Raw genomic sequence first — 13,917 nt, forward strand, 5'->3', positions numbered from 1 at the left:
TATAGACCCAGACTGAGGTACTGTTGGCCTTATAGACCCAGACTGAGGTACTGTTGGCCTTATAGACCCAGACTGAGGTACTGTTGGCCTTATAGACCCACACTGAGGTACTGTTGGCCTTATATACCCACACTGAGGTACTGTTGGCCTTATATACCCAGACTGAGGTACTGTTGGCCTTATAGACCCAGACTGAGGTACTGTTGGCCTTATAGACCCAGACTGAGGTACTGTTGGCCTTATAGACCCAGACTGAGGTACTGTTGGCCTTATAGACCCAGACTGAGGTACTGTTGGCCTTATAGACCCAGACTGAGGTACTGTTGGCCTTATAGACCCAGACTGAGGTACTGTTGGCCTTATAGACCCAGACTGAGGTACTGTTGGCCTTATAGACCCAGACTGAGGTACTGTTGGCCTTATAGACCCAGACTGAGGTACTGTTGGCCTTATAGACCCAGACTGAGGTACTGTTGGCCTTATAGACCCAGACTAAGGTACTGTTGGCCTTATAGTCACAGACTAAGGAAGGAAGCCTTATAGTCCCAGATGTAGCATAGGCTCTCTGTATCCCAAATGGCACCCTATTCCCTGTTTAGTGCACTACTTTTGACCAAGGCCCATAGGGCTCTGGTCAGAAGTAGGGGGCTATAAAGGCAGTAGAGTGCTATTTGGGACGAAAACATCGTTTTTTTTCCCCCTCTCTTATTTTATGTTATCTGTTTCAGTTGCTGTCAGTCAGTGGGCCCCTGCAGGCTTGGGGTCCAGTGGTGGATGGGGTCTCTGTCCAGGGGAAACCCTCCATGGCCCTGATGAATGCAGGCTTCCACAGAGCTGACCTCCTGCTGGGCTCCTCCGCAGAGGATGGACTCATCAGCAGGGCCAAGAGGATCAAGGTGAGAACCGGAGATCCTATAATTCAAAGACTTTCTTTGTGTTTCTATGGTGAGAACATTCACCTCTAGTATCGTCCATCTATTTAGGTGTACCTGCTTATTAAGCTTTCCCCATGCTTCCGGATGGAATTGGGGAATATGAGTCTTTGTTTTTCATAGAGTGTAGGACATATTCTAATGCGTAGACTCCTAGTTCAACTCAGCTAGTGACTAGTATGTTAGCGGTTTGTCCTCATTCACATCATATTAGTATTGAGTAGTATTACTATGCTCAGCCACGTTTCATATCACCAACTTGTACTTTCCCCCCTAATGTCTGACGACAGAACTTTGAGGAGCTCCAGGGGCGAGCTGCCAGTAAAACAGCGTTCTACGAAGCCCTGTCCAACTCTCTGGGTGGAGACGATGCCAATGCTTTTGTGAAGGCTGCAGCTACCTGGTTCTACTCCATGCAGCACTCTCCCTCTCCAGCCGGCTACAATCTCTTCTCTCAGGCTCTTAACAGTGCAACCAGGTGAGAAATGTGCTAAGCACACTACTGTATACAGTATTCATGTAGTTCCGGAATACCTTCCTCTTATTCATTGAATTCAGTGTATAAATATCAAATCAAATTGTATTAGTCATATGCGCCTAATACAACAGGCGTAAACCTCACAGTGAAATGCTTACTTATGAGCCCCTAACCAACAATGCAGTATAAGAAAAATAACGGATAAGAATAAGAAATAAAAGTAACAAGTAATTAAGGAGCAGCAGTAAAATAACAATAGTGAGTCTATATACAGGGGGTACCGGTACAGAGTCAATGTGGAGGCTATATACAGGGGGTACCGGTACAGAGTCAATGTGGAGGCTATATACAGGGGGTACCGGTACAGAGTCAATGTGGAGGCTATATACAGGGGGTACCGGTACAGAGTCAATGTGGAGGCTATATACAGGGGGTACCAGTACAGAGTCAATGTGGAGGCTATATACAGGGGGTACCGGTACAGAGTCAATGTGGAGGCTATATACAGGGGATACCGGTACAGAGTCAATGTGGAGGCTATATGCAGGGGGTACCGGTACAGAGTCAATGTGGAGGCTATATACAGGGGGTACCGGTACAGAGTCAATGTGGAGGCTATATACAGGGGGTACCAGTACAGAGTCAATGTGGAGGCTATATACAGGGGGTACCAGTACAGAGTCAATGTGGAGGCTATATACAGGGGGTACCAGTACAGAGTCAATGTGGAGGCTATATGCAGGGGGTACCGGTACAGAGTCAATGTGCAGGGGCACCGGTTAGTTGAGGTAATATGTACATGTAGGTAGAGTTATTAAAGTGAATATGCATAGATGACAGCAGAGAGTAGCAGCGTTTTAATGAGTGGGGGGTAGCCATTTGATTATACAGTTCCTGTATGGAGAAGCAAGCACCATAATAATCATGTCACAAGATACCATTCTCTGTTCAGTTCTGTGTATTCAGTTATTAGTTCAGTTCACTTCATTTATTTGGCCTTTTACAGGAATTTGTCTCTTCAAGTTTAAGAGCACTGAATTTTATACAATGAGTTCTGTTCAATGACTTCTAATCAAATCAAATCAAAGTTTATTTGTCACGTGTGCCGAATACAACAGGTGTAGACCTTACAGTGAAATGCTTACTTACAGGCTCTAACTAATAGTGCGAGAAAAAAAAGGTGTGTGTGTGTGTGTGTGTGTGTGTGTGTGTGTGTGTGTGTGTGTGTGTGTGTGTGTGTGTGTGTGTGTGTGTGTGTGTGTGTGTGTGTGTGTGTGTGTGTGTGTGTGTGTGTGTGTGTGTGTGTGTGTGTGTGTGTAGGTAAGTAAAGAAATAGAACAACAGTAAAAATGCATTTGAAAATAACAGTAGCAAGGCTATAGACAGACACCGGTTAGTCAGGCTTATTGAGGTAGTATGTACATGTAGATATGGTTAAAGTGACTATGCATATATGATGAACAGAGAGTAGCAGTAGCATAAAAAGAGGGGTTGGCGGGTGGTGGGTGGTGGGACACAATGCAGATAGCCTGGTTAGCCAATGTGCGGGAGCACTGGTTGGTCGGGCCAATTGAGGTAGTATGTACATGAATGTATAGTTAAAGTGACTATGCATATATGATAAACAGAGAGTAGCAGCAGAGGGGGGGCACAGTGAGTTCTGTTCAATGAGTTCTATACAGTGAGTTCTGTACAGTGAGTTTTGTACAGTGAGTTTTGTACAGTGAGTTTTGTACAGTGAGTTTTGTACAGTGAGTGTTGTACAGTGAGTGTTGTACAGTGAGTTCTGTACAGTGAGTTCTGTACAGTGAGTTTTGTACAGTGAGTTTTGTACAGTGAGTTCTGTACAGTGAGTTCTGTACAGTGAGTTCTGTACAGTGAGTTCTGTACAGTGAGTTGTATACAGTGAATTCTGTTCAGTGAGTTCTATACAGTGAGTGTTATACAGTGAGTGTTGTACAGTGAGTGTTGTACAGTGAGTTTTGTACAGTGAGTTTTGTACAGTGAGTTTTGTACAGTGAGTTTTATACAGTGAGTTTTATACAGTGAGTTACAGTGCCTTCAGAAAGTATTCATATCCCTTGACTTATTCCACATGTTGTAATACAGCCTGAATTCAAAATGGATTAAATGCATATTTTTCCTCACCCATCTACACACAATACCCTATAATGACAAATGTATTGAAAATGAAAGACAGAAATATCTCATTTACATAAGTATTCACACCTGATACACCTTTGGCGGAGATTAAAGCTTTAAGTCGTCTTGTGTATGTCTGTATCAGCTTTGCACGTCTGGATTTTGAGATTTTCTCTCATTCTTCCTTGCTGATTTTCTCAAATCTGTTAAATTAGATGGTTGAGCGGCGGTGATCAGCAATCTTCAAGTCTTTCCACAGATTTTCAATGGGATTCAAGTTTGGGCTTTGGCGGGGCCACTCAAATACTTTCACATTCTTGTTCTGAAGCCATTCCTGCATTGCTTTGGCTCTATGCTTGCCTTGCAGTCATTGTCCTATTGGAATGTAAATCTTCACCCCCAGTCTAAGGTCGTTTGCACTCTGAAACAGGTTCTCATATAGGATCTTCCTATATTTTTTTCCTATATTTTCCTCTATCCTTACCAGTCTCCCAGTCCCTGCCGCTGAAAAGCCTCCCCATAGCATGATGCTGCCACCACCATGCTTCACAGTTGGGATGGTGTTAGAAGGGTGATGAGCTATGCCTGGTTTTGTCCAAACATAGTGCTTTGCATTCAGGCCAAAGAGTTACATTTTTGTCAGACCACAGAATATTTTGCCTTATGCTCAGTCTTTCATGGGCCTTTTTGCAAACTCCAGGCGTGCTGTCATGTGCCATTTTCTCAGGAGTGGCTTCCGTCTGACCACTCTTCCATAAAGCCCAGATTGGTGAAGCGCTGTAGAGACTGTTGTCCTTCTGGTAGGTTCTCCCATCTCAGCCAAGGAACTCTGCAGTTTTGTCAGAGTGGTCATTGGGTTCTTGGTCTCCTCCCTGACCAAGGTCCTTCTTGCCTGGTTGCTCAGTTAGGTCAGACAGGCAGCTCTAGACAGAGTCTGGGTTGTTCCATATTTTTTCAACTTCCCGATGATGAAGACCACTGTGCTCTTGGAAACTTTCAACACTCTTGAAATTGTTTTATACCCTTCCCCAGATATATGCCTCATCACAATTGAGATCAGAGATCTACGGACAGTTCCTTGGACTTCATGGTATAGTTTCTGCTCTGACATCCACTGTCAACTGTGGGACCTTATATAGTCAGGTGTGTTTCTTTCTAAATCATGTTCAAACAATTGAATTGGCCACAGGTGGACTCCAATCAAGTTGTAGTGACATCTCAAAGATGATCAAAGGATATTGAATGCACCTTGAGCTTAATTTGGAATGTCACAAGAAAGGGGTATGAATACATATTTTTTTGGTTGATAAGTTGGTAACAAATTCTAAAAACATGTTTCACTTTGTCATTATTGGATATTGTGTGCAGATGGGTGAGAGCATGTTTTATTTAATCCATTTTTAATTCAGGCTCTAACACAACAACATGTGGAATACGTCAAGGGGTATGAATACTTTCTGAAGGCCATACATTGAGTTCTGTGCATTGAGTTCTGTGCAGTGAGTTCTGCGCAGTGAGTTCTGCGCATCTAACACAACAACATGTGGAATACGTCAAGGGGTATGAATACTTTCTGAAGGCCATACATTGAGTTCTGTGCAGTGAGTTCTGTGCAGTGAGTTCTGCGCAGTGAGTTCTGCGCAGTGAGTTCTGCGCAGTGAGTTCTGCGCAGTGAGCTCTGAGCAGTGAGCTCTGTGCAGTGAATTCTGTACAGTGAATTCTATGCAGTGCAGAGTGAGTGGAAACTCATAGCTAGACTATTGACCTCTTTACACTGTCATATGTTGCTTTACTGTGATTGACAAATGACACCCTATTCCCTATATAGTGGACTACTTTAGACCAGAGCCCTGTGGGAGCCCTGTGGCTCCTGTTCAAAAGTAGTGCACTATAAAGGGAATAGGGTGCCATTTGGGACGCAACTATGAAGAGCTGGAACAGAGTGTGTTTCACTTGTGGTCTTGAGGAAGGAAACAGCCAGCCGAGTGAAGACTGAAATAACCTGAGGATTTAGAAGGACTGTGTGAACTGTTTTACTGATGGTGTTAGAAGCAGTGTGTTTAGAAAAGAAAGGAATGTAACAATTCAGAAATAGAACTACTAGTGCCGTGGCTCTGCCATTTAACTTGGCCCTGACATGTGGCGCAGACCAAGCTTTTCACCAGAATTGTGCCATAAGAAAACAGTATATGTCAGGGCCCATATTCATAAAGCGTCTTAGAGAAGGAATCCTGATCTAGGACCAGTTTTGCCTTTTGGATTATAAAATTAATGGATAGATAGAATCTGATTCTATACTGAACAAAAATATAAATGCAACATGCAACAATTTCAAAGATTTTACTGAGTTACAGTTCATATAAGGAAATCAGTCAATTGAAATAAATTCATTATGCCTTAATCTATGGATTTCACATGACTGGGCAGGGGTGCAGCTATGGGTGGGCCTTGGAGGGCATAGGCCCACCCACTTGGCAGCCAGGCCAAGCCAATCGGAATGAGTTTTTCCCCACAAAAGGACTTCATTACAGACAAAAATACTCCTCAGCACCCCCTCTCACATGATCCTGCAGATGAAGAAGCTGGATGTGGAGGTACTGGGCTGGTGTGGTTACACGTGGTCTGCAGTTGTGAGGCCGGTTGGACGTACTGCCAAATTCTCTAAAACTACGTTGGAGTCGGCTTATGGTAGAGACATGAACATTCAGTTCTCTGGCAACAGCTCTGGTGGACATTCCTGCAGTCTGCATGCCAATTGTACTCACCCTGACAACTTGAGACATCTGCGACATTGTGTTGTGTGACAAAACTGATCATTTTAAAGTGGCCTTTAATCGTCCACGGTGCACCTGTGCAATGATCATGCTGTTTAATCAGCTTCTTGATATGCCACACCTGTCACAGGTGGATGGATTATCTTGGCAACGGAGAAATGCTCACTAACAGGGATGTGAACAATTTATGCGCAACATCTGAGAGAAATACGCTTTTTGTGCGTTTGGAAAATTTGCTAGGATTTTGAATTTCAGCTCATGAAACATGGAACCAACACTTTACATGTTGCCTTTATATTTCTGTTCAGTGTAGATCAGCTCATGAATACGGTCCCAGATTCACTCAAGATCAATCATTTTTTTCTGTCATCTTATATGCAATGGATTCTGTACATACTGTATGTCTCTGTAGTTCTGCAGTATTGACAGAGATGTTCTGCATACAGTATTGACAGAGATGTTCTGAATACAGTATACCTGCAGTATTGACAGAGATGTTCTGAATACAGTATATCTGCAGTATTGACAGAGATGTTCTGCATACAGTATATCTGCAGTATTGACAGATGTTCTGAATACAGTATATCTGCAGTATTGACAGAGATGTTCTACATACAGTATATCTGCAGTATTGACAGAGATGTTCTACATATTTCTCCAGTATTGACAGAGATGTTCTGCATACAGTATATCTGCAGTATTGACAGATGTTCTGAATACAGTATATCTGCAGTATTGACAGAGATGTTCTGCATACAGTATATCTGCAGTATTGACAGATGTTCTGAATACGGTATATCTGCAGTATTGACAGAGATGTTCTACATATTTCTCCAGTATTGACAGAGATATCTTTCTAATGCCCTTGATCCAGGCTTCGGTAGTGATATGAATGGTTGCTGCTGCCTCTGCTCTTCAGCGTCTACTGCACTGGACTTCACCCACATAATAACTAGTGTCAAATATAGCAGGGAACAGGGCTGAGGCTGACCCACACAACACACCCATGGACCTGAGGTTAGCTCAGGATAACAACCGACCGATGCCTTGAAGACAAACAACAGCATATCTCACGTTCCCAATAAGACCATGTCTACATGTATTTTAGTAGAAGACTCCTGACCTGAAACTATCACTGTGCTAGGAGTTCTACTAGACATTCTCCAGAGTTCAAAATGCCTGGAATTAAAAGGCAGATATGTCCACTGCTTGTTTATCCAGATCCATCAGTGTATTTTGGCTGCAGCAGGAGTGGTCCTCACTCAGTAAATACCTGCCCTGCTGTAACACACTGGGGATGTCCCAAATGGCACCCTAATCCCTGCATAGTGAACTACACCTATAGGCACTGGTCAAAAGTAGTGCACTATATAGGGAATAGGGTGCCATTTGGAACCAAGTCTTAGTTAACTAGCCTGGCACTGTGGCAGCCAGACAGACCATCTCTTCTAAAGTGAAACCTAGTCTTAGTTAACTAGCATGGCACTGTGGCAGCCAGACAGACCATCTCTTCTAAAGTGAAACCTAGTCTTAGTTAACTAGCCTGGCACTGTGGCAGCCAGACAGACCATCTCTTCTAAAGTGAAACCTAGGCTTAGTTAACTAGCCTGGCACTGTGGCAGCCAGACAGACCATCTCTTCTAAAGTGAAACCTAGTCTTAGTTAACTAGCATGGCACTGTGGCAGCCAGACAGACCATCTCTTCTAAAGTGAAACCTTGTCTTAGTTAACTAGCCTGGCACTGTGGCAGCCAGACAGACCATCTCTTCTAAAGTGAAACCTAGGCTTAGTTAACTAGCCTGGCACTGTGGCAGCCAGACAGACCATCTCTTCTAAAGTGAAACCTAGTCTTAGTTAACTAGCATGGCACTGTGGCAGCCAGACAGACCATCTCTTCTAAAGTGAAACCTTGTCTTAGTTAACTAGCCTGGCACTGTGGCAGCCAGACAGACCATATCTTCTCAAGACACAAACATACACACTCACGGCCCTCAGTCACACATGTAAATGTTTGGTTTGTTAGACAACACTGTGTGAGTGATTGTCAGTGAACTGCTGTCCTGTCATGTATAGAATAGGTACACCTTGCTTTATCCTTTCTCTCACTCTTTGTCCCCAAAGAAAAGGGAAACAATGATGTGAAGTGTGTTTAATTTCTCAACAATCTCTCTCTCTCTCTTTGTCTCTGTCTCTCTGTATCTGTCTCTCTGTGTCTCTGTGCAGAGATCTCTTCATTGTGTGCCCCACCATAAAGATGGCCAACTTCTGGGCAGCTAACACCAGATCCAATGTGTTCATGTACCACCTGCCTGAGGACACCGCCCAGACCAGGTAATCACTGGGTGTGAGGAGGACTAGGCAGCCAGGAAGCCAGGTCAGGTCAGGGCTCCAGACCGTTGACTACTAGTCAAGTAGTACTTGCGTTAACTCAGACTACCTTGTTGTGTCCAGCAATACTATTACATTTGTGTTGCTAGGGAAGTGGCATGATAATCTATTATTTCTTTGTTTTGTTTCGCTGTGTTGCTAGGGAAGTGGCATGAGAATGTATTATTTGTTTTGTTTTGCTGTGTTGCTAGGGAAGTGGCATGATAATGTATTATTTATTTGTTTTGCTGTGTTGCTAGGGAAGTGGCATGATGATGTATTATTTATTTTGTTTTGCTGTGTTGCTAGGGAAGTGGCATGATGATGTATTATTTGTTTTGTTTTGCTGTGTTGCTAGGGAAGTGGCATGATGTATTATTTATTTGTTTTGCCGTGTTGCTAGGGAAGTGGCATGATGATGTATTATTTATTTTGTTTTGCTGTGTTGCTAGGGAAGTGGCATGATGATGTATTATTTATTTGTTTTGCCGTGTTGCTAGGGAAGTGGCATGATGTATTATTTATTTTGTTTTGCCGTGTTGCTAGGTAAGTGGCATGATGATGTATTATTTATTTGTTTTGCTGTGTTGCTAGGGAAGTGGCATGATGATGTATTATTTATTTTGTTTTGCTGTGTTGCTAGGGAAGTGGCATGATGATGTATTATTTATTTTGTTTTGCTGTGTTGCTAGGGAAGTGGCATGATGATGTATTATTTATTTTGTTTTGCTGTGTTGCTAGGGAAGTGGCATGATAATGTATTATTTATTTGTTTTGCTGTGTTGCTAGGGAAGTGGCATGATGATGTATTATTTATTTGTTTTGCTGTGTTGCTAGGGAAGTGGCATGATGATGTATTATTTATTTGTTTTGCTGTGTTGCTAGGGAAGTGGCATGATAATGTATTATTTATTTGTTTTGCTGTGTTGCTAGGGAAGTGGCATGATAATGTAGTGTTTATTTGTGTGTGATTTGTTTTCATTTCAGTGCTGACCTGTCAGTACCCCTGGATGTCCACTATGCTTTTGGCCTCCCTCACAGCCCCCTGACCTACGACCTGTTCACCAACACAGAGAGACGCCTCTCCCTACAGATGATGACCTACATGGCCAACTTCATCAAGTCCGGGTAAAAAAAAAAGAAAACGAAACAGAAATGACTTTAAATAAACACCAACCATACTTTATAGTGTTGCCTTTTCCATCTAAATCAATTTGTTTATTTTGTATTGTTTGTTACATCTAAACCAATCTGCATGACTGGAGAATACTGCCTCATGCATGTGGTGTCAGAATATATAATATCTGTCATTTAGCAGACACTTCGTGCGTACATCACGTCTCTTACTGTACGTTTTCTCTTTCTGAACAGAAATCCCAACCAGGCTCACAGTGTGTCCCGTGTGGCCTTCAGCGAGGCGGCGCTGCCCCCCTGGCATGCCTTCCAGCCTCACCCTGAGGGGGACAGCTATATGGAAGTGGAGCCAGGCCTCAGCAACCACAGGGGCCTCCGCAGGGCCCAGTGCTCCTTCTGGGCCGACTATGTCCCCGCTCTGACCGCCTCCACTGGTGGGTACAAGTCCAAACTGAAAATAAGATTAAGTAAAACTTCACTTTGCCAAACAAACCACAGACATCTTTGCCGGAAAAAAAACAATGACACTAACACAAAGGCTAAATAAAAAACACAAAACAAGTATTAATTATTCCCTTCCTGTTCTTTCAGTGTCAGGACATACATAGAAACATACAATGCATTCGGAAAGTATTCATACACCTTCCTTTTTCTTCATTTTGTTACGTTACAGCCTTATTCTAAAATGTATTCAATAATTTCCCCCCCTCATAAATCTATACACAATACCCAATAATGACAAAGAAAAACAGTTTTTTTGTTTGTTTTGCAAATGTATAAAACAGTTTTTTTTAAACGTATTTACATAAGTATTCAGACCCTTTGCTATGAGATTCAAAATTGAGCTCAGGTGCATCCTGTTTCCATTGATCATCCTTGAGATGTTTCTACAACTAGATTGGCATCCACCTGTGGTAAATTCAATTGATTGGACATGATTTAGAAAGGCACACACCTGTCTATGTAAGGTCGAACAGAGCAAAAACCAAGCCATGAGGTCGAAGGAATTGTCCGTAGAGCTCCGAGACAGGATTGTGTCGAGGCACAGATCTGCGGAAGGTACCAAAACATTTCTGCAGCATTGAATGTCCCCAAGAACTCAGTGGACTCCATCATTCTTAAATGGAAGAAGTTTGGAACCACCAAGACTCTTCCTAGAGCTGGCCACCCGGCCAAACTGAGCAATCGGGGCAGAAGGGCCTTGGTCAGGGAAGTGACCAAGAACCCAATGTTCACTCTGACAGAGTTCCTCTGTGGAGATGGGAGAACCTTCCAGAAAGACAACCATCTCTGCAGCACTCCATCAATCAGGCCTTTATGGTCGAGTGGCCAGACGGAAGCCACTCCTTAGTAAAAGGCACATGACAGCCAGCTTGGAGTTTGCCAAAAGGTATCTAAAGGACTTTTAAACCATGAGAACAAGATTCTCTCATCTGATGAAACCATGATTGAACTCTTTGGCCTGAATGCCAAGCGTCACGTCTGGAGGAAACCTGGCACCATCCCTATAGTGAAGCATGGTGCTGGCAGCATAATGCTGTGGGGATGGTTTTCAGCAGAAGGGACTAGGAGACTAGTCAGGATCGAGGAAAAGATGAACGGAGCAAAGTACAGAGAGATCCTTGAAGAAAACCTGCTCCAGAACGCTCAGGACCTCAGACTGGGGCGAATGTTCACCTTCCAACAGGACAAGACCTTAAGCACACAGCTAAGACAACGCAGGACTGGCTTCGGGACATGTCCTTGAATGGCCCAGCCAGAGCCCTGACTTGAACCAGATCTAACATCTATGGAGAGACCTGAAAATAGCTGTGCAGCCACGCTCCCCATCCAACCAGACAGAGCTTGAGAGGATCTGCAGAGAAGAATGGGAGAAACTCCCCAAATACAGGTGTGCCAAGCTTGTAGCGTCATACCCAAGAAGACTCGAGGCTGTTAATCGCTGCTAAAGGTGCTTCAACAAAGTACTGAGTACTTATGTAATATTTATAAAAACCTGTTTTTGCTTTGTCTTTATGGGTTATTGTGTGTAGATTGATGAGAAAAAAACAATGTAATCCATTTTAGAATAAGGCTGTAACGTAACAAAATGTGGAAAAAGTCAAGGGATCTGAATACTTTGCAACGTATGTAGCCAGTAATTAGAGGTTTGCTACTGTATGTACTTAGATGGTGCCAAACGTCCAGTCTCCGTCTGCAGAGCTTTAGGAAAAACATCCATATATCACCACTTTAGAGAAGCTACTCTTACTTCACAGGATGACTTGGTGTCACAAGAAAGATGTCTCTCTGTTTTTCAGGAAAACTTTCATCTGCTGTGTTGGAAGGGGAATCTGCTGGTTTGGGGGCTGGAACTCCAACACCAGAAACCAAGTTATTTGTTGATTTCTTGACAACTGTCACCCAGAGCAAACCCAAGTCAGAGAAGGATGCTTATAATTAGAAAGAACTTCCACACTACGTACTGTCTAATCTGCATTTAGGGTTTATCACTCACATATAGTGAGAAATGACATGTTGTTTCAACTGCCAAAGGTGTCTGTAAATTAAGTCGTGTCATTTAACTGCCTGTTAGTTTCCATACAAATGAAATAAAACAATTGCATTACAAAATACTCCTGAAGTCTGTGATGTTGTTTACACTTCCTTCACGTCTAGAATAGTAATCAGGTAATCTCTCGTGATAGCCTGAACATTCAAATCAACTAGCTCATTTGGGTCTGTGTGCTGGGATTGGTAACCAAGGAGACATTTTCTAAGTAAGAGACATTAAATGAGTCAAATGGGATAATCTCCTGTGTCAGTTACTAGACTGATAACAGAGGTGTAAAACAGCTGTCTTATTGAAGTGAACGTTTGGTGAAAGTTTCCAGAAACTTCCATCCGTGTGAAGTCTTGTTTCACTTGGCTGCGTCCCAATTGTGTGTACCCTACTATTTTAGTGCACTAAGTTTGACCAGAGTCATATGGGCCCTGGTCCAACGTAGTGCACTATTTAGGGTGCCATTTGAGATGCACCCTTTGTGCGTTTAAGAAAGTGGATTGTTGGACAATTCCAGGTGTTCATAGCCACGGGGGGGTTGAAAGTAACAACCAACGAGTTATCTCACTAATCTAACAGAATGCTTGCCTTCATTTTCATACCAATGACTTTTCAAACCAACCAAAGGCCAAGAGCAACTAAGTACTCTTTCCAAGATGCCCCTCCTCTAGGAATGTTCCAAAATGATATCCCAAAATATACTGCTCAAAAAAATAAAGGGAACACTTATACAACACATCCTAGATCTGAATGAAAGAAATAATCTTATTAAATACTTTTTTTCTTTACATAGTTGAATGTGCTGACAACAAAATCACACAAAAATAATCAATGGAAATCCAATTTATCAACCCATGGAGGTCTGGATTTGGAGTCACACTCAAAATTAAAGTGGAAAACCACACTACAGGCTGATCCAACTTTGATGTAATGTCCTTAAAACAAGTCAAAATGAGGCTCAGTAGTGTGTGTGGCCTCCACGTGCCTGTATGACCTCCCTACAACGCCTGGGCATGCTCCTGATGAGGTGGCGGATGGTCTCCTGAGGGATCTCCTCCCAGACCTGGACTAAAGCATCCGCCAACTCCTGGACAGTCTGTGGTGCAACGTGGCGTTGGTGGATGGAGCGAGACATGATGTCCCAGATGTGCTCAATTGGATTCAGGTCTGGGGAACGGGCGGGCCAGTCCATAGCATCAATGCCTCCATCTTGCAGGAACTGCTGACACACTCCAGCCACATGAGGTCTAGCATTGTCTTGCATTAGGAGGAACCCAGGGCCAACCGCACCAGCATATGGTCTCACAAGGGGTCTGAGGATCTCGTCTCGGTACCTAATGGCAGTCAGGCTACCTCTGGCGAGCACATGGAGGGCTGTGCGGACCCCCAAAGAAATGCCACCCCACACCATGACTGACCCACCGCCAAACCGGTCATGCTGGAGGATGTTGCAGGCAGCAGAACGTTCTCCACGGCGTCTCCAGACTCTGTCACGTCTGTCACATGTGCTCAGTGTGAACCTGCTTTCATCTGTGAAGAGCACAGGGC

General features: G+C 43.4%; 1 protein-coding gene across 1 annotated transcript in view; it reads left to right on the forward strand.

Annotated features, from left to right (window-relative positions):
• LOC106573164 (thyroglobulin-like) overlaps positions 1–12,442 on the forward strand; it is an 82,805-nt gene extending 70,363 nt beyond the window's left edge. The window contains 6 exon segments of the mRNA XM_045712765.1: positions 729–896; positions 1,223–1,410; positions 8,550–8,657; positions 9,681–9,821; positions 10,065–10,261; positions 12,128–12,442. Coding sequence (XP_045568721.1) covers positions 729–896; positions 1,223–1,410; positions 8,550–8,657; positions 9,681–9,821; positions 10,065–10,261; positions 12,128–12,270 — 945 coding nt within the window. The 3' untranslated portion in view covers positions 12,271–12,442.
• Positions 12,443–13,917: the final 1,475 nt, after the last annotated feature.

Source organism: Salmo salar, chromosome ssa02 (assembly GCF_905237065.1).
Source record: "Salmo salar chromosome ssa02, Ssal_v3.1, whole genome shotgun sequence".
Taxonomy (NCBI): Eukaryota; Metazoa; Chordata; class Actinopteri; order Salmoniformes; family Salmonidae; genus Salmo; species Salmo salar.